We start from the raw sequence: 24,735 nt of genomic DNA, 5'->3' as shown, positions 1-24,735 counted from the left end.
AATTTTTTGAATTTTAGTAAAAGACTTTGCATTTATTCCTTTTAAATTAATATGTAACTCATTCTGACCTGTCTTTATATCTGTTTTTGTCTCTCCATCTCTCTCTCTCTTTCTGTGTGTTTCTCACACACATACATTATACATGTTATATGTGTATGTTTGCATACACATACATGTATATACACATACGTGTCATCCAGTATTTTAACTATGGCTTCAAGCTTTTTGTCACCTCAAAACTAGCTAAGAATGTCCTTACACAAATCAATCACAAGTTATTTAACACAATAGGACAGGACCAAAGACAAATTATGGGACCATACACCTAGAATCTTCTCTTCAAGTCAGTAACTATTCAGGAGGCCAGTGGCTCATAGACTCTAGACCCCAGGGTTCTAGACTGGCACCCCCTCCCTTTTATCTCAGATTACAGAGACTAGAACGAACGAATTGTAGCTCACAGATTTACTATCTGAAAATGGGAGGAAAAGAAAAGTCCTGGTCTATTGAGGTATATTCTTGGAAACTATTGTAATCTTGAATTTAGTTCCTTTAAGATGCAATGTTATTGTGGGAATGATTAAATAGTATTAATAAAGTACTATGGGCAACTAGATGATACAGTGGGTAAGAATATGGAATTTAGAGCTAGGAAAAATTGAGTTCAAATCTTGCCTCAGATACTAGTTTTATGGCCCTTGGCCAATTACTTAATCTCTGTCTACCTCAGTTTCTTCATGTAGAAAATGGGGATAGTGATACTACCTACTTCACAGAGTTGTTATAAGGTTGTAAGGATCAAATAAGATGCCATATATACAGTGCTTCATGTGCTGGTCTATTCCTCCTCACTAAGACTGAGGTTTTTCAAAGATTGTATCCATGCAGCAGAAGCTCTAACAAGTCTTATGTTGATAGAAAGTGTTCAAGAATCTGTTAAGGAGAAATCTAATTCCATTTGAACAGAGAGGTTCCTCACTGGATTGGCTACTAGATGATTTGGGTTGGGGTTTTTTGGTTTGGTTTGGTTTTATCCCAGTGAATATGAAGACAGAGGTATAGAGAAGCTAGGATGCTTCATTCATTCCATGAAATGAATATCTGTGCCAAAAGAATTATGGACCCCGGGAATATTAAAATGATACTTTATGAGTAAAATATGTTTTTGCACTCTAATCTAGGGACAACTATTAGAGACAATGTTGTTTCTGTTAGAAAATATATTCCTGACTTCTAAACAACTAACTTATAAGCTAATTTATTCACAAATTAGGCATTGCCTCTTTAAATATATATATTTAATAGATGTCATGATAAATTCAGATATGACATTGCCTCTTTAAATATATAATGTATGTATGTGTGTATATATATGTATATTCAGATAAGACCTGTGTTAAAGTTTTTCCTTAGGAAGTGTGTACATTTTCAGTAGTGGATGGAATGCTAACTTGGAGTCTAGAAGACTTAAGTTCTTCAGAATAGAGAAAAGTGGACTCAAACTTTTAGACCCTATGAGACAAAGTAGTCCTAGAAGACCTTTTCTCTATTTGAGGGGTTCTAATCCACTTCCTTTAAGATATACTAGTTACTTTAAGTGAAGGAGGCAATTTGTTGACTCAGTTGACACCCCTTCTCTTCCCTTCAGAAGGATCATTCAGCTATTGGAGTAGAGAACTGACTTCTATTCCTAATTATGTCACTAGCCCACTTAAGCATAAACTAGTTCATTTTTCTGGCCCTCTTTTTTCTCAGTTTGGTTTAGTTCTGTAATTCTAAGTACTATTCTGTGGTGAACCTTTGTCCTACTGAGTTGTCAGAATGATTTTTTTCTGCTAACATCACAATACCAAAAGGGAATGTAAATATCACGGCTACACTCTCAGTTCTCTTTGCTTAGAGTAGTTTATACCTTCAGGATAATTGTCACTCCCAAGGCAATGCTGGAGGGAATTTGACTCTTCCCTTTTCCTAGGATCAAACTTTAGTCTGGTAGAGAAAAAAGTAGAAGTACTTTTATTCCCATTTCTGATATTTCCTAGGGCTGTACAACAAACCAAAACATTGGAGATCTCAATAGAGTTTAAAAGCATTAGAGCCTCCATTAATCCTTAATACAAATTTTTCCAAGATTTAGAATGTATAAGAAGAGTGCAATGTAATGATTTTCCTCCTCTTTTTAGAAAATATTTCTTTTATTATTATGCAACAATATGAAAAATTAAATTTGCTTTGTTACTAATTATTTCATTATATCAATATGATATTAATTTTGTTTAAGGCTCACATACCTAATAATAGTCATAGGTGGAGTTTGACTCTTGTTTTTCCTGTTTGGTTCATTTCTCCATGCTGCCTCTCTTTCAACTATTTATGTTTAAGTGAATTTCAGTGCATATACTGTCACAGCTTTTCAATCACTCTCTCTAGGTTTCCATCAAGACTCATGGTCCATTTATTACTATTCACTTTATTTCTCAAATGGCTGTATAGTCAGAGTATATTGTCTTTTTCTATTACCAGTTTTCTTTATACCTACAAAACAAAATTGAAGTATCTCTCTCTTTCTCATTGTGATTCCCCCTTACCATTTTTTCTTACGTGACACCCTGTATCATTCATGTAGCAACTAGCCAGGTTTTCCTCTATTGTTTCCCTTCATTCTGGTATAGCTTATTCATAATAAAATCATGTTTAAATTTTATTTTCAGTTTGTTGCTTTGGGTATTTCTAGCTTGCATTTTATCTCAATTCCTCCTGTGACTTGGGGAAATATGCTCAAAGGTGATTTCATTTGCAATAGCTAAAACTTCCATGCTCAGAAAGTGTATTTTGAATTCATGGGAGTTTTTTTTTTTTTTTGTATCAGTGTCTATTATATATTATTGACCAAGAAAATTCAAAATAACAATTGTTGATGTAGTACCTGAGGACAAAGCACTGTTGAAATGAATGCACTGAAGCTTACTCAAGAATATGGTGTTAATAACTCTGCTTTCTTTCCACAGTTGCTGCTGTGTATGACTCTACACTCAATTTCAGAAACAATGAAAACCCAACACTCTTGGGTGTCTTAAGTGGAAAGAAATATCATGCAGATTTATATGTAAGGCAAGTTATCTTCATTGCTCTAAAACACACATATATTGGCTCACAGTAGAATTACTAATAGAGAAGGAGTCTCCTTTTTGTTGCTAGTTAGTGAGATCTTCATTGATTTCTCTTGTATTTCTAAATTTAGGAATAATGGGTAAATATTTACTGACATAATACACTGGTGTGATGTTTCATAGTAAATCATAGTCTTAAAGAGTGGCAGGTGTGTGTGTGTGTGTGTGTGTGTGTGTGTGTGTGTATAGAAAATATGTTCAAGTTTTGTGATTTCACTGGCCTCTTAACACTTTCTCTGTGACAACAGATCATAAATCATCTTTGACTTGGAAGATAAGTCCTGGGGAGTTGCTTAAGGCACATAAGGTCTAGTAACTTGTTGAGAGTCACTGTTAGAAAGAAAATTTGATCTCATTTCCCCATTGCTAAACCCACAGTACTCTATCCATTCTACCAGGCTTTCTGATATCATAAATTATTACAGCATTAGCAATTAGCATACATTTTGTTAACACCTTCTTTGGGAACTTTGGTAAATGGATTTGAAAATGATCCACACATCTCTGACATGTCATAATACTCAGTAGAAAAGTCTTTGACAAGACTTGAAAATTATCATTAGCGAGTCAAATCTAAAAGCCATTCCTAGCAACAAAGGTATTCTTTCATTCCTTGATCACTGTGGAAATGAGGAAGGCACTCTCCTGGACTGTTATCCAGTCACCCCAAAATCTGAAATGCCTGTTAATTTAAAAATTGGCCAAGAAATTTAGCATTTTACTTATTTGTTTTAAAACCTAAAAATGTTGCTAAAATACAGCAGAGCACAGTTTAGTTCTTTGTAAATATAAACAAAAATATGTTCAAATAAATTGAGTTTTTTCTAAATGTGACCTGAGTAAGAAATTCAGACGGCAAATTCTCAGAGAAATCCTGATGTTCTTCAGCCTGTATTGACCTCAAGAATCTTTACTGATTCTTGAGTAGATTCATTACATATGTGTACTTTTTCCTTTGCCCATCCCTTAGGATTTTCTTTTGAATAGAATAAAACATATATCTTCTCAAAGATAATAGATAATTTATTTTATAATCTAGTAAAGGAAATATAATCTAGTATATGATTTAACATAATCTAGAAAGGTAAAATAATATGATAAGTAAGAATCTATTTGTAGTCAAGTGGAACATATATTTAGCTTAATTCTAGCCCTGGCAATGTATTATTTCCAAATATAGTGGAGAGATGAAGCACCATTTCCCTTTTACAATCAAGATTGGTTCTACTTGGGGGATCCCGAACCATACTTCTGTAATATGTACATCATTCTAAACATTATATAGTGAATGGAGGGCTACATTTGAAGGTCTTATGGACCTCAGTTCATTTCCTGTCATAGTCTGTGTAGCAGTATTTGTAGTCCTGGGTATTGAGCAGACCAAGGCTGGTAGATCACCTGAGTTCTAGAGTTCTAAGCTTCGGTGGCCTAAGACAATCAGGGATCCACACTAAGGCTAGAAACAATATAGGAGCCCCCAGAAGAGGTGGGCCTCCTAGGTCTTAAAGAGGGACAGACCAACCCAAGTCAGGGAAGTAGAGCAGGTTCCACTCAAAAAAAATTATTGTGAATTCCTATCATAGGATTGTTATGGGGATTATATATATATATATATGCATATAAAATGCTTCACAAACTTTAAACTGCCATATTAATGTCAACTCTCATCATTATTATTGGGCAGATATGTAGCTAAGTGGTACAGTGGATAGAGCCCTGGGTCTGGAGTCAGGAAGATTCTTCACATCTTCCTGAGTTCAAACCTGTCCTCAGACACTTACTAGCTATGGGATCCTAAGAAAGTCACTTAACTCTATTTGCCTCAGTTTCTTTATTTGTCAAATGAGCTGAAGAAAGAAATGGCAAACCACTCCAGTGTCTTTGCCAAGAAAACTCCAAAATGGGGCCATGAAGAATCTGTCTCAACTGAAGAACCCCAAGAAGTCTAGAAGCCACATCTAGAACCTTAATTATCTCTGACAGCCGAGAATCAAAAACTACAACAAAACAAACCCAAACTTGTTAGTACCCCAAAAAGGTGTTATTGAGGCAGTTCACTAAAGCTCATGTGTTTTGTTTATGGGAAGTAAAATAAGGGACTTTATTTCCTTACTTTTAGGAAGTAAAAAGCCTTCAGGGACTATTTAATCATCTTTTAGCAAGATACTGTTCTAGTAAGTTTGTTTGATTCAGAAACAACAAATTTGATGTTTTACATGTGAGTTTATGTACACATACAAAAACTGTTAGAGTCTAAACTGTTAAGAGTCAGATACAATGACAGCAATAAGTTGAGACAGCTCTTAGTTAAGAAGACAGACAAATCGCAAATATTCTATAACAAAAAGCATAATAGTTTAGGGTCATTCAATGTATGACAAATCCTTATTATACTGTTACACTATTTACATTTATTTTACACCTATTATATTATAACAGTAGCCCCTTTTGTGGTATAACAGTTGATGTTGGCAAGGAGATCCCTCAGTGATGACCATCAAAAGAAAGTTATGTTACATTCAATATACTCTAAGAAGGCAGCAAAGTGTATTAAACACTCTTTTATAATGTGTATTCTAAAACTTAGAGTGAAAGGCCACTGTGTGCCTTGGAAATGTCTTTCTGTGGCTGGTTAGTCTTCTAATCCATCAAATGGCAGAGCCCTGAGATAGCTTTAAGAATACAAGTTGGATTTTCAAAGGAATTTAGATATACAGAATATTGTCTCAGCAGTGATCTATGTTTGAGGAGTTAAAGCATCAATTTTAAAAGGAATTAGTCATTCTGGATTCTTGTCACTTGGTGGTAAAGGTAGGGAATGGGAGGCAGAGTTAGAAATACAGTTTACCCCACTTTGGGGAAAGATGTGAATCTGTGTCATTGTATCAAGCATTTTAAGTATGCTTTAAAATCCCTCACTTGTGTTTTGGTCCCACGCTCCCAAAATACATGTACTGAAATTGCCAATTCCTATTAATTTAATTTCCTATTTTGTTTTTAGAAATGGTTCTATTTGAACTACTTAAAAGCTTCAAGCAGTTTTGTCTCTGAACCATAAAATCCAATGGGATATTATTTTGGGAAGCAGATCAAGGCTGACTGGAGCACTTAATCTATTGACAGAAGTCCCTAGGCAGACTTAGAATTGAAAATTTTGTGCTCTAGCCTGGCTTTGGCTTTTATTTAGAAATCTTATAATCCTTTTCATGGCCCAAGAGGGCAGTAAAATTGTCTATTCCATAATTTGATGGCAACCATGTTTTCATCAAATGTACCTACAGGATTTTGCTTTGGATTTAAATTTTTCAATTAAAAGAATGATGTTGGAATTTAGAACTCAGAAGTGAAGCCTCTTAAACTTCATAGAAATGGTGGCCTTTTATCATAAGGGGTTTGCTCTTTCTGAACACTTGAGTAGCCTGTCCTGTCCTTATCTTTGCTGCTTTTTCTTTGCTTCTGCAGAAGGATTCCATTAGAAGAAGTCCCAGAAGATGAAGAAGAGTGTTCCAGATGGCTCCACAAGCTCTATCAAGAGAAGGTTGGTTGGCTATTTTGCAAGTAGTCTGAGCTCTCATAGTGGTTTATAAATCATTTAAATAATTAATTTCCCCTTGCAACAGAAGATAGCTTTAGATGTGCTACTAGTATCAAGTGGTTGAAATGTTCCAATTTGTAGCCTGCTTTACTCTTTTGTTTCTTTTGTTTTCCTTTTCTCCTATGTCCTAAAGTTTCCACTACCTTCATGTTAAGATTCATTAGTCTTTCTATCAAAGGATGGGGAAGGTAAATACAAATTAATCAGTTAATTCTTGATGTCAGTGGCTAAAGGTAAATTTGGCCCAGGCATTGAAAATAATAAGCTATAAGCTTTTTTTTTTTTTTTTTTGGGGGGGGGGGGACACAGTAAAAAAAAATGAAGGGGTTTTTGATTATTCCGTATGAGAATAAGTTGAAAGCTGGCTGACATAGCTAAGAAGTACAGCAGACAGAATATTAGATTTCAAGTCTGGAAAACCTGAGTTCAGATTTTCCTTCAGATACTGTATTAGCTGTAAGATCCCTAGCAAGTCATTTAGTCTTCCTTACCCTGAATTTCCTCACCTATAAAATGTGGATAGTAATAATATTTCTGAGGATCAAATAAATGAATATGTGTAAAGTGCTTTGCAAATCTTAATAAGATTATTTAAATATGAGCAAATGCAAAGGACAAATCCGATCTTTGCAGATAAGGTACCTGAATTAAAATCTGGCCTTGGATATGTACTACAATTATCCCTTCCGCGATGTGACTTTCCCTATCACACTTTTGATATATTCCAGGTCAGCATAATAAGTTAAGTAGTAATTTTGGGGGAGTTATGAGGAAGCCACAGACAACACATGAAGGTCAGCATGCACAGAAAAAGCTTAGAAACTCAGAAAAGCATAAAACATATATATAATTTTGTATACTATCAATATATTTTATCTTTTGATACCATTATAATTCAAATTTCATTTCTGGTGATGAGAGCCAAAATTTTTACATGGATTTTCCAGATTGTAGGGAGTGCCATGCTCCTAACCCCTGCAATGTAGAAAGGATAAATGTAATTGTGTAGCCCTGGACAATTCAGTTAACTTCTTTTTGCCTCCGTTTTGTCATCTCTAAAAAGGAAGTAATAATAGCACCTACCTTCCAGGGTTTTTGTGAAGAGAAAATCATATTTGCCAAGCATTTCACAAACCTTAAAGTGCTATATAAATGTTAGCTGTTATAATGCTCTTTCTAGCACTGACAGTCAGTTATCTATGATATTTATCCACTTACATATTCCAATTATGTCCTCCCTAGCCATTCAGTTTTCCTATTATGGCCTCCATCTGTAACCAGACACACTCAAAGTAATGTGCATATGGGGGAGGGAAGGGAGGGCAAAAGTTAATCTAAAAGAGAAAAGAGGGCATATTGCATATCTAATTGATTTTAATTTAGCTCATTTGAATCAATAGTAGGCTATGAATCATACTTTTACTTTTTTTGTGGTACTTACCACATTATTATTATATTATACAAAATTATACAAAAAAAGCCTTTTTTATATAAGAAAAAGTCAAGTTTATTTTCCTGTGTGTGGTGATTTGTTACCCAAAAAAACATTGACTACTGTCTTCAGTTTAGTTTTCAATCTTTTCAGAGAAAGCTTGTGGCAGAGATAACTATCTAATTAATCATGAGTTCTTCACAGCCTTATTCATAATCTGACCTAAAGTGCAGAAATCACAGGATTTGAAAGTTGGAAGTGACCTCTATAGTAATCATCTATTCTAACTTGAACTCAAAGAAAAAAAAAATTCCACTATAACATATCTGACAAGGGAGTATTAAAACTCTAAGACCTCCAATGAGAGGGAATTCACTACCTCTCAAAGCTCAAATTGTTATGCACCTTTTTCTGAAATTTAGTCTAAAGTTGCAGCTCCTACCCATGGCTCTTGGTTCTGACCTTTAGAACTAAGCAAATGAAGTTGACTCTTTCTTCTATGTTATAGCCTTTCAGATACCTGAAGACAGAAATGAGATCTCTTTCTTTTTAATCTATATATCTCCAGATCTTCTAATTTATTCTCATTTGACTCAAATGGGGGAGGACAAATAATAAATGTTAATTAAGCATCTACTGTGTGAACCACTGTGCAAACTGATTTACAAATTTTAAATCATTTAATACTCATAATTATCATAGGAGGTAGGTATGAATATTATCCCCATTGTTCAAATGGGGAAACTGAGGCAGGTAGCAATTAAATGACTTATCCAGGTCACACAGATAGCAAGTGTCTAAGGCTAGATTTGAACTCAAGTTCCTTTAGCATCCCAGTTTTCTTTCTCTGGATACTGTGTAGCTTATCTGTATTAATCTTAAATTTTGGAACCTTGTATTCCAGAATGTAGTTTGGCTGAGCAAAGTGCAATGAGACTATTAATTCCTGGAAGGTGTGTGTGTGTGTGTGTGTGTGTGTGTGTGTGTGTGTGTGTGTGTGTGTCTCAATGTCTCTCTCTCTCTCTGACTCTCTCCCCTTTTCCCTCCCTCTTTGTCTTCCTCTCTCTCTCCTTCCTTCTTCTCCCTCCTTTTTTCCCTTTCTCTATCTAAATGAATCTTTCCATCATCAGAAGTTTTATCTGCCTGCCTTCTTACCTTACGTTTCTTTAATATTTTATGTTTTCCCAACACTCTCATGTGTGTGCCATAGTAGATGTAATGTTGGATTTGAAATGAGTAAAACCTGGGTTTGAATCTTATTTCTGATATTTGATAGCTGTGTGGTAATTTCTCTGTGTCTCCATATCATCTGTAAAATGGAGATTATAGTACCTTTAAAAATAGGGTCATCATGAGAGTTAAACAGTGTATCTAAAATATTTTGCAAATGTTAGTTATTGTTTTCTTTTTATTATTATCATATGATGGCATTCAGATAAAAATGATATGATGACAAGATAACCATCTTGCCATTATTCTGTAGCTACTCGATAGATCTCTGGGGCTGAAGTCAGGAATACCTTATTTCAAATTCTGTTTTCGATGTGACATTGGACAAATAACTTAACCTCTTGTCTGCTTTAATTTTCTCATCTGTAAAGTGGGGATAATAAAACCACTTATATTGCAAGGTTGTCGTGAGGATCAAATGAGATATTTGTGAAGCTCATAGCCCACTGCCAGGCACATATAAATATATGCTATGTAAGTGGTATGTAAATGTTTATTATTTTATATTTAATGTTATGACCTCCCCCCTGACTTTGGGACTGCCTTTAGTCTGATGAGCTCAGCTGTTGTTCCCTCTCACCCCGCTTTTCGATTCCTGCCCCTGTAAGTTCACCACTGTACCGCTTTTCCTCCCAGGATGCCTTTCAGGAGGGATACTACAGGACAGGCACCTACCCGGGCACCCCCATTGTGCCACCTCGACGACCCTGGACTCTCCTGTGTTGGCTTTTCTGGGCCCTGCTGCTTCTGTACCCCTTGTTCCGACTGGTGGTTAACATGATCAGCAGCGGCTCGTCACTGACACTGGCCAGCTTTGCCCTTGTCATCTTTGTGGGTAAGTGGGGCGGCTGATGTCTGATCCAGGTGGTGAGGGGGTACGAGGAAGCAAGCAGGCTCCTAGCATCTAGTCTGAGACTTTTCCCACCCAGAACTTCAGATGAAAGAACCTGGGCTGGGGCTGAGAATGTCAGAATTGCCGGAGCACTTGGTGGTCACCTCGCCCAGCATTTCCCAGACTATGAAGGCTTTTTAAGGAGCATAATGGAAAGCTAGGCCCTCAGAAATCTCCCCTTGTCCTTCTGTGTGCTGGTCCCTTCCAGCTGAAGCTTGAGCCCTGGCTGCCTCACGTCTCCCACGTTTGCATGGGTCACAACTGGCTGGAGTATTCCAGGGTCCAGAATGTTGGTCTAAGGAGCTCCCCTCCAGCCCTCACTCCTGAACCCCAGAAAGACCTATCACTTTTGTTAATACAGCACTCATGGAAGGGAAGACCATAAAGAAGCAGAAGTAAGAGCAGCAGCTTCACTTACCTTGTCCTCAACCTAAATGCAGCCCTGCTGTCAGGTCCCCTTCTATCTGGGAGCAGTTTCCTATCATCTGTGGCAACAACCTGTTTCCCTGGTTGTGTTCTCATTACTGTACTTTTCTTTGGAGATTTTCCACATTCAGATTCCTTTTTATTCTTTCTTTTATTTGGTGTCCCTAACCAAACAGTTGATCATTAAACATTGATTGAATGTCTATTATGTGTCAGGCTAATTGCTGGGGCTGCAAGGGTCAAAAAATGGCCTCTGTCCTAAAGAGGCTTGCAATCTGATAAGAGAGACAACATGAAAATTCACACAAGCTCATGCACATAAAAGCAAAGCTTAAGAATTGGGGAGACTTCCAGCAGAATCTGTTACTTTCTCTGCTTGTTTCACATCCTGCTACCCACTGCCTCTTCCCTCCATAAGACTTAGGTAGGATTTCTGGTGGGGAGGAGTCTTCTTAGTCTTGGATGGGTAGTGTAATTTGTACTGGACCCTCCTGGGAACAACACTTACCTTTCTTTTCTTAAGTTTCATACGGATCTGGCAGACACTATCACACCTAACTATATATTCCCATTCTTCCTTTCCATAGTCAGGCATTTATTTATAGGGTGATAGATGTGAATTCAGGAAGATCTAAGTTTAAATTCAGACTCAGTTACTTATCAACTGTGAATCTAGGTAAGTCACCTCAGTTTCCTCATCTGTAAAGATGAGGATGTGATAAATACTGGTTTCTTATGAAAGTGAAATAATATTTGTAAGTTTACAAATCTTAAAGTGCTATATAATTGCCTCCTATTGTCACTTATTAATGACTATTAATTGCTTGTTAACACTCATTCCACAGGTGTGATAGGAAAAATGAATCATGATTCTTAAGACAGTGCTTTATTTGATGGCAGATTTTGGAAGGGCTGAGAGAGTTTATTCTAAAGCTCATTCATTTTTGTTAAAGGATCTTTATTAAAGAATGTCTATTTTATTTATTTTTTTTTAAAGATCATTTTTGTAAGTTCAGGATAAAATAAATAAAAGACACAGCTCAAAAAAAAAAAAAAAAAAAAAAAAAAAACAGTTTTCCTTATAAAGAAGGGAGTTCACCAAAGTTTGATTGAAGTGAGAGTTTCTGGCACTTCCAAAGTCATTTTCCCTCTATTCTCTACCCATGGTAGCTGGGAGAAATCATTATCATCAGTAGTTTCTTACTCAAACCTTTAAAATGTTTAGAAACAGCATCTAGGTTCCTTCTGGCAATATCACTGGTGCTCATTTGAGTCACTAGAAATTGGTAGAAATCTTAAAATACAGGGATGCCATAGAACTAGGCTTCAGTTTTTTTATTTGTGATAATAACAAACTGACTTTGGAAGTGAACAGCTGGCTAAGAAAATGGTCCCTGAAAATAAGATTTGGATTTCCAGAATGAGCTACCTGAATTGGGCACCTTGCTTATCTCCTAATCAGGATTTTAACCTCTGTGTTTTAGTCCCATCTTGATTTGTTATTTTAAATTGGTTGTGTGCCTTTTTACCTTTTTCCTCTGTTTTAAAAAGGCACTAGTAGGAGTTCAGGGCAGCACAGGGTGCAGTGGAATCAGAAAGACTTATCTTCCTAGTTTAAATCTGGCCTTAGACATTACCAGTTTGACCTTTAGCAAATCACTTAAACCCTCTTTGCCTCAGTTTCCTTATCTGTCAAATGAGCTGAAGAAGAAAATGGCAAGCCATTCTAATAACTTTGCTCCCAAAAAGGTAAATGGAGTTGTGAAATATTGGACATAACTGAACAACAACTAGAAATATAGTAGTGATGGTATAATAGCAGTAATAATGGTAGAGTTTGTTGTTACTTAGAAACCATCTGTTACTGTCTTAGGTACAAAGACAAAATATTCCTTGCCCTTGTAGAATTTGCATTCTTGTATGGGGGAAAGGGCATACGAAAAATGGAATACAAGGGAATAAGTCTATACTAAATGATACAAAGTAGTTTTAAGAAGGAGAAATGGCTGAGCAGGGGTTGTTCAGGAAAGGCCTTGTTTAGACCTTTATACAGATAAATCACTTGCTATTTTTGAAGCAAACTAAAATTTTAAGAAGTAGAAATGAAGATAAAGGTTTGGACAAAGATTACAGGAGAAGAAGATGGAATATCATGTGTTAGTAATAGCTAGCAAGCCATTTGGACTGGAAGAGTTGGTGTAAGAGGAATAATAGGAAAAAAAGGCTGGAAAGATAATGGGCAGCATGGAATACAAAAGGATGTCACCAAAACTTTTTCAGTGGTGAAGCTTTTTTGGTCAGATTTATCTTTTAAAGATAGTATCTTGGTGATTGCATGGAGGATGAACGAGAGAGAAGAGATTAAAGGCTATTGCAATTATCTGAGAAAGAAGTGGTGTGGGTAGAAAGGTTTTGAGTTGAAAAGAGAAAATAATAGATGTTAAAGAAAGGTTTTAAAGGCCTTTAATAGTCCAAATTCTGCTATATGACATATGCCCTGAACTGTCTACATCAGTGCAGTTCTAAACAATAAACAATCTCCTCTTTCCAGGCCTCCAAATTTGTTTATTTATCCTAATAGGGAAATTACATGTGAATTCACATGTAATTTATTTGGCTTTTAGCCAAAGAGATGGTAAAGGATCTATAAAGGATGAAATCCTTAGAGATTGGTAGTAGATAAAGTACTTCCTAGAATCAGGAAAAGGCCTCTTTATGAGTTAAAACCTAGCCTTAGACACTTACTAGCTGTTTGCCTCAGTTTCTTATCTGTAAAAATGAGCTAGAGAAGGAAATGGTAAACCACTCCAGTATCTCTGCCAAAAAAATCCCAAATGGGGTGAAAAATAACTAAATGGCAAGAAAAACAACAAATCATAATATTTTGTGTAGGTGTGATGCACAGTGCATCATCCAAACTTTTTGGTGATCTTAATAGCGATTTTCCTTATTAGAAAAAAAATCAAAGTTTTTTTTCTATTTTGAAACTTCAGTATAGCTATCTCAGTGGCTTCTAAAATCCTGTGACTTATCTCCTTAGAATCTGGATGTATTTTATTTTTGTTATTGTTTCCTTAAGTACCCAGAACAGTGTTTATCACACAGTAGGCAGTTAACAAATCTCTGTCACATTGATTTAAATTCATAGCAACTTCATGCCTTCATCTCGGCGTCCTTGCCCAAGAGCCTTTTCTTTGACCTTGTGCCAATGATTATTTTATCAATGACCTTATGAAGTCTCCCATGGTTGGGAGATTGCTTAAATCTATTAATGACACAAAGCTTGGAGGAATCGCTGATCATGACTGACAAAGCAATGATCCAAAAATATGCTAGTGGACCCAGCTTCTTAAACTATGGGTATCTTAATTGAATGGGAGGAGTTCATGAAATTAAGATTTATTATCAGTAAAGTTTGATTTACATACCTCTATACCCAGAGTTATGTAAACATTTCTCAAGTGGAGAGGGGTCATGAGTGAAAAAAACTTAAGAAGCCCTGGAGTAGATTATTAAGGCGGGTCTTCTAAAGTTAAATTTTGTGGGACAAATACAAAGTGCTATATATTTTGTTTAAAAAAAAAAAAACTTTACAAATACAACATAGCAGAAAGTGAGGTGTTTACATAATCAATCCTCTGAGAGACATCTATGTGTTTTGATGGATTGTGAAATCCTATGGCAGGCAAAAAAGCTAAATGTGATTTGAGGCTTCACTGAGAGGTGGTAATGAATGTGGAAGATTTTAAGTGCACCCTCAATTATGCCCTGGTTGGATCCAGTTGGAATACTTTCTATTTCTGTGCCACATTTTAAAAGGAAGGATAAGCTGGAGAGTGTCCAGAGCAGGGAGAATAAAATGGTGAAGGGTCTCAGGATGCTGCTGCTGAAGGAATGAGGGCTTTTAATCCATGAGAACAATCATGGGACTGGTAGGAAATGTGATAGCTTTAGTGTAAATATTTGAAAAGCTGTTGTGTGTAAGAGGTTATTAAACTTGTTCTCTTTAGACTCAGAGAACTGAACTCAGAGGACAAATAAACTTTAATGAAAGCAGCATTTAGACTTACTTTAAGAAATGGGGTGATGTTACCCTTCACTCAGAGGTCTTTAAATGAAGACTTTATGACCCCTTGGTGGCAATATTGTAGAAGGAATTCTCAATTGGTGTGAATTGCACTAAATGGCCTTTGTTGTCTCTGATTTTTAAGGATATTTAACAGATAAAAATATTAATAGATCTTATGAACTGGTACTCCCCCTCCCCCCCAAAAAAATGTGTGAGATCTCAGTGGAATTAGTTGAATTAAAATCACAGGACCCTTGACTTGCCCTGAATTTCTATGCCTTTACATCCTAGCTTCCTCCTGACTCTTGGCCCTCCTCTTTCTGCAGCATCTGTTGGGGTTCGGCGTATGATCGGTGTGACAGAAATCAACAAAGGTTCCACCTACGGCAACAACGACAGCAAGCAGAAATCCAAGTGATTGGTTCAGGGACTGCTTTTCATCCAAAGGGAACTTCAGAAAACTCTTGCTTCTCCTCGATTGGACAGAGTGATGAAGGTTGGATGAGAGACTCCTGGGGATATATCTAAAGCCCCTCTCCCTTCTGGGGGAGGGGGCTTGGTCTCAAAGCCAGATGGGGAAGAAGATGAATTCTCAAATCCCCTCTCCTAACATTTTTAAGCGGGTTTTCTTTCTTTTTCTCTGTATGCGTGTGTGAGTGTGTGAGCGCCTGTGTGTATGTGTGTGTGTGTATCCATATATGCGGAAGGCCTATGTTTTATAATAATCCAAAACATACTTTGGGGGTGGGCTAGGGAATCCCTTTCATCCTTTGGTGCTGAGTTTTCTGTAACCCTTCTGAAAGGTTACCAGGGATGGAGTGGAGAGCGCTTTTACAAAGAGCATTAAATTATGCCTCCAAGAACAAAAACCTGTATGTCTGGTACATCTGTGGTATATGTTTACACGGGCCTCCTTCCCTCTCTCCCTGGTCCCTCTTTCTGGAATGGCATTTCTCTGGTCTTTATCACAAGGTGATCTGGAGTCTGCTTAAGCAGAAATGGCTGCCATGCCTGGAGACCAGGAAGCCTTCTAAAGGAGACAGATGCACCCTGAGGGTCATCCCAGATAAAAGGCTGGTGGAAATCCATCACCATTAAGTGGGAATCTGCCTCCATCTGGAAGGGAGAATGAAACGGAGGGAACTGTTGTGTGAAGGCTTTTGAATCCCCCCTCCCTCCAAAAAAGCCTTTCTTTTCTCTTACTTGGCTCCTGGGTGACTTACCCATGGTGTTTTTGCTGCTGTGATTTCTCTGGCTCCATCTTGTTCGTCTCCAAGCCAGCACCAGCATGCCTGTGCCCTTCTCGCCCTCAAGACCAAATATAATATGATGACCCGGCGGATGACCACCTTTTGTGGGTGTTCCCTTGTCCATGATGTCAGCTAATCAAAATGCAAAACTAAATAAAAAGCGTGAGTTCATTGGCACAATCCAGAAATCTCACCCAATCATGGACTTTCACTTGATTAAAATGCTAGTTAGCCTTTTTTCTCATTTTTTTAAAAAGAAACATCATTAGTAGCTCTCATTGAAAGCTGCTTTTGATCAAGGCAGTGGTCTGTCTTATGTAATTCCTAATTGATTCTACCAAAGGATTCAGTCCATGAGACTTTGGAATAGAATTTAGAGGGACGTCCAGTATGAAGGACCCCATGCTAACATCTGCTTGCTAGCCAACATAACCAACTGCTAGAAAAAAGCAATAATTTACCCAAAAGAGAACTGTTTTATACAAGATAGTTTCCTTTAGGGACAATTATACTTCAGGTAGTAATGCTACGCTCAGTTTGGTTTTTAAGTAACAGGTATATGTATGACTTTGGCCATTTCTGGTTAGTCATCTGGGGATTTCTTTTTGTGGACAGAAACCCAATATCAAGCATTAATGCAGATATTGACTCTTAGACAAATGTAAGGTTCAAGGCTCATTCTGTTCAGAGAGCTCTACTTTCAGAGAATCTGTTTTTTATTCAGTCCATTAATATTTATTGAATGTGACTGTGTTCTGCGGCGCAGAATTAAAGAGCTTTTGATCTATGAGGAAGAAGAAAAAATAAATATAAACAAGAAACAGGACCAGTCATACTTTGGAGATGTGACTGAATGAGCCCACTTTTGTATGAGGCTCACACTGTCATTTTCATTATTTTAAGTCACATCATTATGAGTATATACATAGATACTAAGGGTAGTGACTTAGGAAATAAACAAAAGGCTTCTTCCTCATCATTTTCTGATGACTGAATTACAGTGTCACAAGACTAATCATGAGCTATTTTTTAAACCTGCCTTTGAACATAAGATAAAATATAAAGGGAGAACATGCTGGGATATATCAGTGGTAGTCATTTCTAATACTGTATTGATCTGGACCTTCCACCTTTTTTTTTTTTTTGGCTGAGGCAATTGGGGTTAAGTGACTTGCCCAGAGATCACACAGCTAGGAAGTGTTAAGTGTCTGAGATCAGATTTAACTCGGGTCCTCCTGACTTTAGGGTTGGTGCTCTATCCATTGTACCACCTAGCTGCCCCTTCTACCATCTTTTGTAATCTATCCTTTGTTCCTTGCTAACTTTAGAGCACAAAATATTGTCCCTATTTTTAGAAATTTTTGTTTTCTTTAAAGAGGTTCCCTGTATTTTAAAATTGTCTTTTATCATTTTAATTTGGAAAGGTTCTCTTACCTTTTACTACTTCTACTTTGTGGTGGATTCGACCCATTCAACAAAACAGCATAAGATCCCAAGATGGTTGGCCGAGAATGAAAAACCCAAAGGACCTGTTTAAATTGTTTCTTTTCTGAGTTAGAGAATTATAGATTAAGATTCTTTCTCTCTCTCTCTCTCTCACTTCTTAGCATCTATCTGTTTGACATCCTCATCTTGAGTTTGCTCTTTTTACAGTTTGCTAACAAAGGCAGTGATTGTGGAGGGGTGGGAAGGAGGGAGAATTAAGTGCTAAAACCTAGTTATTTTCTATTAACTGTAATATCTTGGTTCTTTTAAAGTTGAAAGATGGGACCAGTGATTTAAAACGTATCTATAGATTTAAAATGTATGACTAGGTAGGTACTTAGTGCTATAGTACCTGCCTAGTTAAGAAATGATTATCAATCTGTCCCTTATAGCAAACCAGGGTACTTAATTGGAGACTAACCTTGGAAAGGAAGCTTATCCTAAAATTTCTGAAGGTCACTTGTTTTGTGGACATTGCATATCTTTTAAAAATGAAACTGGGCCAAAAAAACCTTCACTTGGGCAGCTGTTCGGTACAGGTCACTTTAATTTTCAATACTGGCTTATCTCCTATACTACTGGCATCTCTTTAAATGTTTGCAGTAGCCATATCCATATTTATAAGTGGAAAGTTAAATTGCTCTGAATAAAAACAATTTAGATAGCAAATATAAAGATATGTCCAAGATTTAAAGTTCTGCCATTATTTAGAAATTGATGAGCTTGAGCCCTTCTGCTAAAGATCACAGTATTCCTTTAATTATGGTGGGTACCAGGATAGTGGAGAGTCCCAAAAAGAAACATATATGACTTTGACTACAAGATGTGCTTTTTTAATTTACCTTTAAATTTAAACACGCTGATGTTTTGGGGATTCATAACACTTCAGCAAAATAATAAAGCCACACTGTGAAGAATCTGCCTCAGGATCATAGGATCATAAATACTGAAGCTGGAACAGACCTCGGAAGCCATTTCATCCAGTTCGCTTATTTTACAGATAAGGGAATTGAGGCTCAGAAAGAGCTAGAAAATTGATATAGATTGTCCTGCACAAGTCTTTTTACTCCCCCATTCCCTGCTAGAGATTTATCTCAGATAAAAGAAATAGTAATCACTCTGATTCTATCACCCAGTCTCTAACTTGGGATAAAGAATAAAGAACCTGCTGGGCTATCAGCCTACATAGGAAAGGAAAAAAAAGTCATTTAGTCAACATGAGCTAGTGAATAGTATCATTAAAGGACTTTTATCACCTACTTTTTAGTTATGTGAAACAGAATTTGAAAGTAAGATCTATCCATAATCAGAGTTGACTATATATTACCCAGTCCTTCTTTTCCTAAAGCTTTTGGATGAAGTGTGTATAATCTTGCCTGGAAAAGGTACTTGCCAAAATGTAATAAAAACTCTTCTGGTTTACTGTATTAAAAGCCGTACATATTGTCGTCATGTTAGGCATCAGTGTTTATCCTCCATAAGCGACTGTGTTTTACAATTGCCTTAACAAAAGTAGTCTTAATTTTGTTTACATGGGAAAAAATAAAAAAACAAAAACAAAACTGAAGTATGAGTTTTATTGTTGTTGACATTGTCTCGGTGTCTAGTTCCTGGAGTCTCGTAGCCTTGGTGCATGAGGGTGGGTAAAAGAGATGGGTTGATATACAAGGGTTCCAAAGATGGAGGGTAGTCATTGCTCTATTAATGTCCTTTAAAGAAAAGAAAAAGAAACAGCAGCCTTTATTTCTGTAAATGATCAGGAACGAACAGAGTTCCTTAATTTATTTGAGTGAAAAGAATGATTCTTTCAAATCAATAAATAATTTGACTTTGGGTTCCTTTTGGGTTTAAAGTAACTTTGAGACATTCTCATTTATTTTTGAGTATTTTAAAAGAACAACTTCCATTAACATTTACACAAATGTAATATCCTAAATTGGAAAAGAATGGAACACTTGAAATTTGGGATTGTGTATGGAAATGTTTTGCATGACATCACATATGTGGTTGAAATTCCTTGCTTTTTTGATGGGTGGGAAAGCAGCAAGACCAAGAGAGTTTGGAACACAAAATTGGAAAAAAAAATTGAATGTTGAAGACTATAGAACTTATGATCTTTTTTTTCCATGCTAGGCAAAATGTTAGCTGCTTGGATTTAAGTTTTAAAATTATTAAAATGGGACTATGTTAGGCTATCCTGAGGATAATTTTTTTTTTTTTTTATCTGCAGTACTTAGCACAGTTCCTGGAACACAGTTGGTTGAGTTAATTGATTGTATTAAGAAAAAAATGACTTCTGGTTGACCTGCTCAGTTAGTGAGGTGGCTTGTGAATAAAGTAAAGTAGTCTTAATTTTGTTTACATGGGAAAAAATAAAAAAACAAAAACAAAAAGTACAAAAAAAATTTTGTAAAAAAAATGTCTCTGAATAAGACAGGTTCTCTTCATTTTACTAATTGAGTTAGTATAGCAAAGCCCTTACTTTCTCTTTCTACTCCTTGCCTCCACAGTGACTTAGATGTAGAATATCCATGTAAATTAACAAGAAATTGGCCATGATCTATACAAATCAACAATTAATAAATGAAACTTGACTTCTTAGACTTAAATACATGGACTAATTTTAGCAAAACTCTTCAGTAAAGTATGATGAGCACTGCTGAGTTAATGTTTGTTCAAAGACTTAGCAAAGATAGCATTACATCTTAAAAGCCTGTACAGTTTTTTTTTTCCTTAAATAACATTTCAGTGCAGTTATATATTAGGGAATAATTGAAGCAAGTGTTTGCTTATGTGTAATTTCATTCACAAGAAATGAGAGCATCTGAACCAAGCTGCACAAAACATAGGAGAGAAGAGGTAAGACAAATGAGCCAGAGTCATCCACTTCTGGTGTTATAACTTTTCGTCTGATTACAGATAACCCTACCACTTCACAATAACTCACAAGATACAACCCTGACAAGGTATATTTCTACAAGCAAACTTCAGGTCCTTTTCAAGGTAAAGTGCCATATTTATTATATATTTTCTGATGCAGGAGGAGTTGTGGGTGAAGGAAGGCTGGGCAGCAGTAATGCATTCCATTCTCCACTACCCCCCATTTTCTTTCCTGGTTGGGATCCAAGACTTTTGGCTCACCAGAGCTTGTCTGTAACTTTGCTAGTCCGGTCCTAGAGAACCAGAGAGCAGGCTGAACACCAGTCTCATTACATATTTCTTAATCCCTTACTATGTATTAAAAAATGTGTAGCTATTTTTAGTAGGTTTTAAAAAATATATATTATGGATATTTGAATATTAGTCCTCTTTTTCCCCATAAACCTTTGGTTTTTTGAAATTTTGCTTAGTGTAATAATTTTTAGCAATGCATGTCATAACAGAACTGCTTCCAAAAGTAATCCCAAAAATTTAATGAAATAACTCTAGGTAATAATTGAAATATCTGGATGACCAGGAACTTAACTGGCACAAAGTTATTAAGGACTCAGTTTGTATGAGTTTGTAAAGGAGTAATTGGGTAGCTGTCAGCAGCTACATAAATTACAGAGTGACTAAGTACAATGGTATTTCCTACTAGGAATAAGGGAGTGACCTAGAGCATAATTTATATTCAGGGTTTTTCTTGAGGTATTTAGAGAATGAGGAAGATAGGCAAACTAGGCCTCTGATCTATCACCTGAGTCCTAAAGGGATGATGAGATAGCTCCAGGGAGTAAATAACACTCAAAGACCAAGGACTTAATTTGCATTAGGTTATCACAAAAGTGTTGGGACTACTATAAGGAACAAAACTATAAGATGACCAAAGACTTATTTCATCCAAGAGTTGAAAATGAAGGGATCAAATCAGAAATTAATAGTCCCAAAACACATCAAGAAATTAGCTCCAAATTGCAGTGGAGATTCTTGAGATACCTTTTGCACTAGTGCATCACAGCGGAGTGCTTGAGACTCAAAGTAATTAATTTGAAAGGGGTTTTCAGGTCCATCTGTGCCAAGAATTCAAGGACTCCTTGCCTTCTTTCCCCTGAAAAGGGTCATCAGGGTAGAGGGGAAGTAAGTAACTGAATACTAAAAATATTTATTTTGGATAAGTATATAGAAAAAAGTGATGGGATAATTGTAGGCCAGCAGAAAACTAGCTGAATGTATTCGAAAGACATGACTTTTGAGGTCTGTACAGCTTGAAGGGACCTAGCAGAACTTCTATATCCTGCTGGCCCAGAGATGACCTAGGTCACATGTCACCTTTTATGCAACACAAATTCCTGGTAGGGGAAGAGGTATATATTATCACAATCCAATTAATATGGCTATTATCATCTAAATGGCTATGAGCATAAAATGCTTCCTTCAACAGATACATGTAGTGCAACAGTCTCATTACTTTTAGATGAACCAAAAGAATGCTACAAATCAAGAAACTTCACAGCAGTTCTGAAGATAACTTAATTATCTCTATCTTTAAAAAACAGATTATTTTATAACACCTGGATAATGTGATTAGCTTTAACAAGCAAATTTTTAAAAGAAAAATTTTAGGGTAGCATGATTTTTTTTACATGGTCATTAGCTACTATATCAGAGTGAGGCATCATGGTAGAGTGAAATGTGCACTTGGAAAACATGGGTTCAAATCCTAGTCCTGCACTTCTTATGACTTCTGAGGTCCCTTCCAGTCACTGTCAAAAGCTGTAGTCACCAGGAGACTTGTTCAGTTTGGCCAAGGCGGCAGAATTAGGAGTAATTGAGGTAATTTAGGCTTGATGTCAGGAAAAACTTTCTAACCATTAAAACTGTCCATTAGTGTAATGGGCTTCCTGGAGAGGTCATCAAGCAGAAGCTGGAGCTGAAGGGGTTCCGGAATGTGTTGGACTAGATGGTATCTTCAGGGCCTGAGATCACTCCACTTCTTCCTAATCATCGCACCAGAGGGGTAAAAGAGACCTGGAGAAGTTGGTTTAATGGCACTGTTTAGGTGAGTGCCCCTATCTTTCTGGAAAATCTGTTAAATCATATGCAAACAAGCCACCTAATAGCTTCATTTTTTCTTTCAGTTTTATTTCAGATCATGCCAGAGCAATAATAAGCCTTGGCCCCCAAAGTTTATCTTAATGATTCTTTAATTCCTTCTCTGCTTTTCAAGTATGTCCCCTTGCTTTGCTTGAGTAAAATAATACTGGTATAAAAAATAGAAAAGAACAGCCCAAGCGAAGCTTCCTAAAATAAACCATTTATTGAGAGAAAAACAAAAAAGAAAAAAAAAAAAAAGGATCTTTTTCCTTAATTATTAGCTCTTGCATAACAAATCTGAAGCTCCCCCCTCCCCCTTAGAATAAGATAAAGGTTCACAGTCAGTGCACTCAAATGGGATATTAAAAAACAAGGAAGGTCCAGCACGCCTGGTAACACGACAACTTTTTTCGAGCCTAGAAAGGTCAAAAATAATACGTATTAATACGACAATCCTCCATCACGTGAGGGACGGAGCAGACAAAGAAGGAAATGGTCCATGTACAGTAGTAACGGCACTCTGACTTTCACACTCTGCAGACATGGTTGCACACGAGCATCGCGTGCCACGTAAAACAGACGGGAGCAGCAGGAGAAGTGACGCTCGTCACCTGTGCAGTCTTCAGTCATGGTAGGTTAAAAACGTTCGTAATGTTTCTCAACACAGTCTTCATGTAAATATTACATACAGTAGTGATTAAGAGAATCTGTCCGAGTACACACACTACCAGGTTACATACTGAATAGCTTCATTCTTCATCTGTGCAAACCTGTGAATAAGAAGGGAAAGAGAAAGACTGAAAGGGGGGAAAAGCCGGGAAACATCACTAGTTTTTGCAGAAACATCACCATAAATTTCTTTTGTTTTCTAACAAAGGAAAATAAAATCTTTAACCATAAGTCTTGTCTTTTGTATCCTTACTGCCAAGTGAAATTCAAACCTGAATGAGACTGATCTGGACTGATAACAAGTTTTGAACTCACTTTTAAGTGTTTGGGTTAATGGCAGTAAATAACAACAAAGTGACAATCCTAGAGCAACTCAATAAAATGTTTAATGCCTGAATATCATTAGTATTCATTCCTGTCCCTCTCCCAAATCATCACAACCATCAGCCAAACCTTGACAAACGAATGGTCGAGGAGCTGGCTAGCTGTCCATCTCATCTTTGGATCACTTTCGAGGCAATGGGAAAGAAAATCTTTTCCTTCAGGGCTTATCCTTTCAGGGATGGGTGGCTTATGTCCCATTCCAACCTTATACATGATCTGAAAGTTGTGCTCATACTCATGCCAAGGCCTCTATGAAAAAGATAAAATCCCACTTTTAGGCAACATTCTCATACAAAATGTTCAGGCGCATTTCTAGGCTATTTGATCAGTTATACAAAGTTCCTGTAGTGATCATGTCAGTGGCTTTTACCATAGGATTTTCTTTTATTCTACTCGCTCACCTCTTTAGGCAACAATATATGAAGACATAGATATTTAAGAGCACAATGTAGACATGAAAAAATTATTAGTGACAGGTACTGTTTTCTTAGTCTGCCTATTTGGATTTTTAAGCAAGTCACCTCCAAATAAAATGCAATCTTGTTACTTATGATATTAACACTGAAAGCATATTCTTCATTTTAATTATAAATTTAATTATAAAAGATTATTTGGCAACTAGAAAAAAAGACTAATAAGTATGGTGAACTTTAGGTGAAATGCAGACAGCAATGTGGAAGTGACAGTTTTGCCATCAAGTCCCTTTTTTTTCTGGAAAATTAAACAACACCAACTTCAACAACAATATGCAATTCTTCCATAATAATTACAATAGCTAATTACCAATAGCTTTATGATAGGCGGCGTGCCAAATGTTTTACAATTATTATCTCATTTGATCTTCAAAAGAGGTTTGGGAGATAGATACCATTGTTATCCCCATTTTACAGATGAGGAAACTGAGACCGACTTGCTCAGGTCATACAGCTTACATTAGATGGTGACAATAGATGAAAGGTGACATTATATTAACATTTTTATCAGGTAACAAATCTATAACATTTATAATCACATCTCAGGTATGATACAATCACATATGTAGCTACAATATATGACAAATTAATAAACAAATAAGTGCTTGTTACTGACATTACAATTCTTATAATCCTTGTAACTA

The 24,735-nt window shown here is 36.4% G+C and overlaps 2 protein-coding genes across 12 annotated transcripts in view; one reads left to right on the top strand and one right to left on the bottom strand.

Annotated features, from left to right (window-relative positions):
• AGPAT4 (1-acylglycerol-3-phosphate O-acyltransferase 4) overlaps window positions 1-19,116 on the top strand; it is a 170,646-nt gene extending 151,530 nt beyond the window's left edge. The window contains exons 6-9 of the mRNA XM_051998071.1: window positions 3,009-3,111; window positions 6,633-6,708; window positions 10,064-10,262; window positions 15,141-19,116. Of these exons, the coding sequence (XP_051854031.1) occupies window positions 3,009-3,111; window positions 6,633-6,708; window positions 10,064-10,262; window positions 15,141-15,232 (470 nt within the window). The 3' untranslated portion in view covers window positions 15,233-19,116. The remainder of the gene's footprint in view (window positions 1-3,008; window positions 3,112-6,632; window positions 6,709-10,063; window positions 10,263-15,140) is intronic.
• Window positions 19,117-22,773: 3,657 nt separating this feature from the next.
• Window positions 22,774-24,735, bottom strand: part of MAP3K4 (mitogen-activated protein kinase kinase kinase 4) — a 126,237-nt gene continuing 124,275 nt past the window's right edge. For all 11 annotated transcript variants that reach the window (XM_051998058.1, XM_051998062.1, XM_051998065.1 and 8 more), the window contains 2 exons: window positions 23,688-23,867; window positions 22,774-23,335 (listed from right to left, as the gene is read on the bottom strand). In XM_051998058.1, coding sequence (XP_051854018.1) covers window positions 23,315-23,335; window positions 23,688-23,867 — 201 coding nt within the window. In that variant the 3' untranslated portion in view covers window positions 22,774-23,314. The remainder of the gene's footprint in view (window positions 23,336-23,687; window positions 23,868-24,735) is intronic.

Source organism: Antechinus flavipes, chromosome 4 (assembly GCF_016432865.1).
Source record: "Antechinus flavipes isolate AdamAnt ecotype Samford, QLD, Australia chromosome 4, AdamAnt_v2, whole genome shotgun sequence".
NCBI lineage: Eukaryota > Metazoa > Chordata > Mammalia > Dasyuromorphia > Dasyuridae > Antechinus > Antechinus flavipes.
This window is presented reverse-complemented; position numbering and strand designations above follow the sequence as displayed.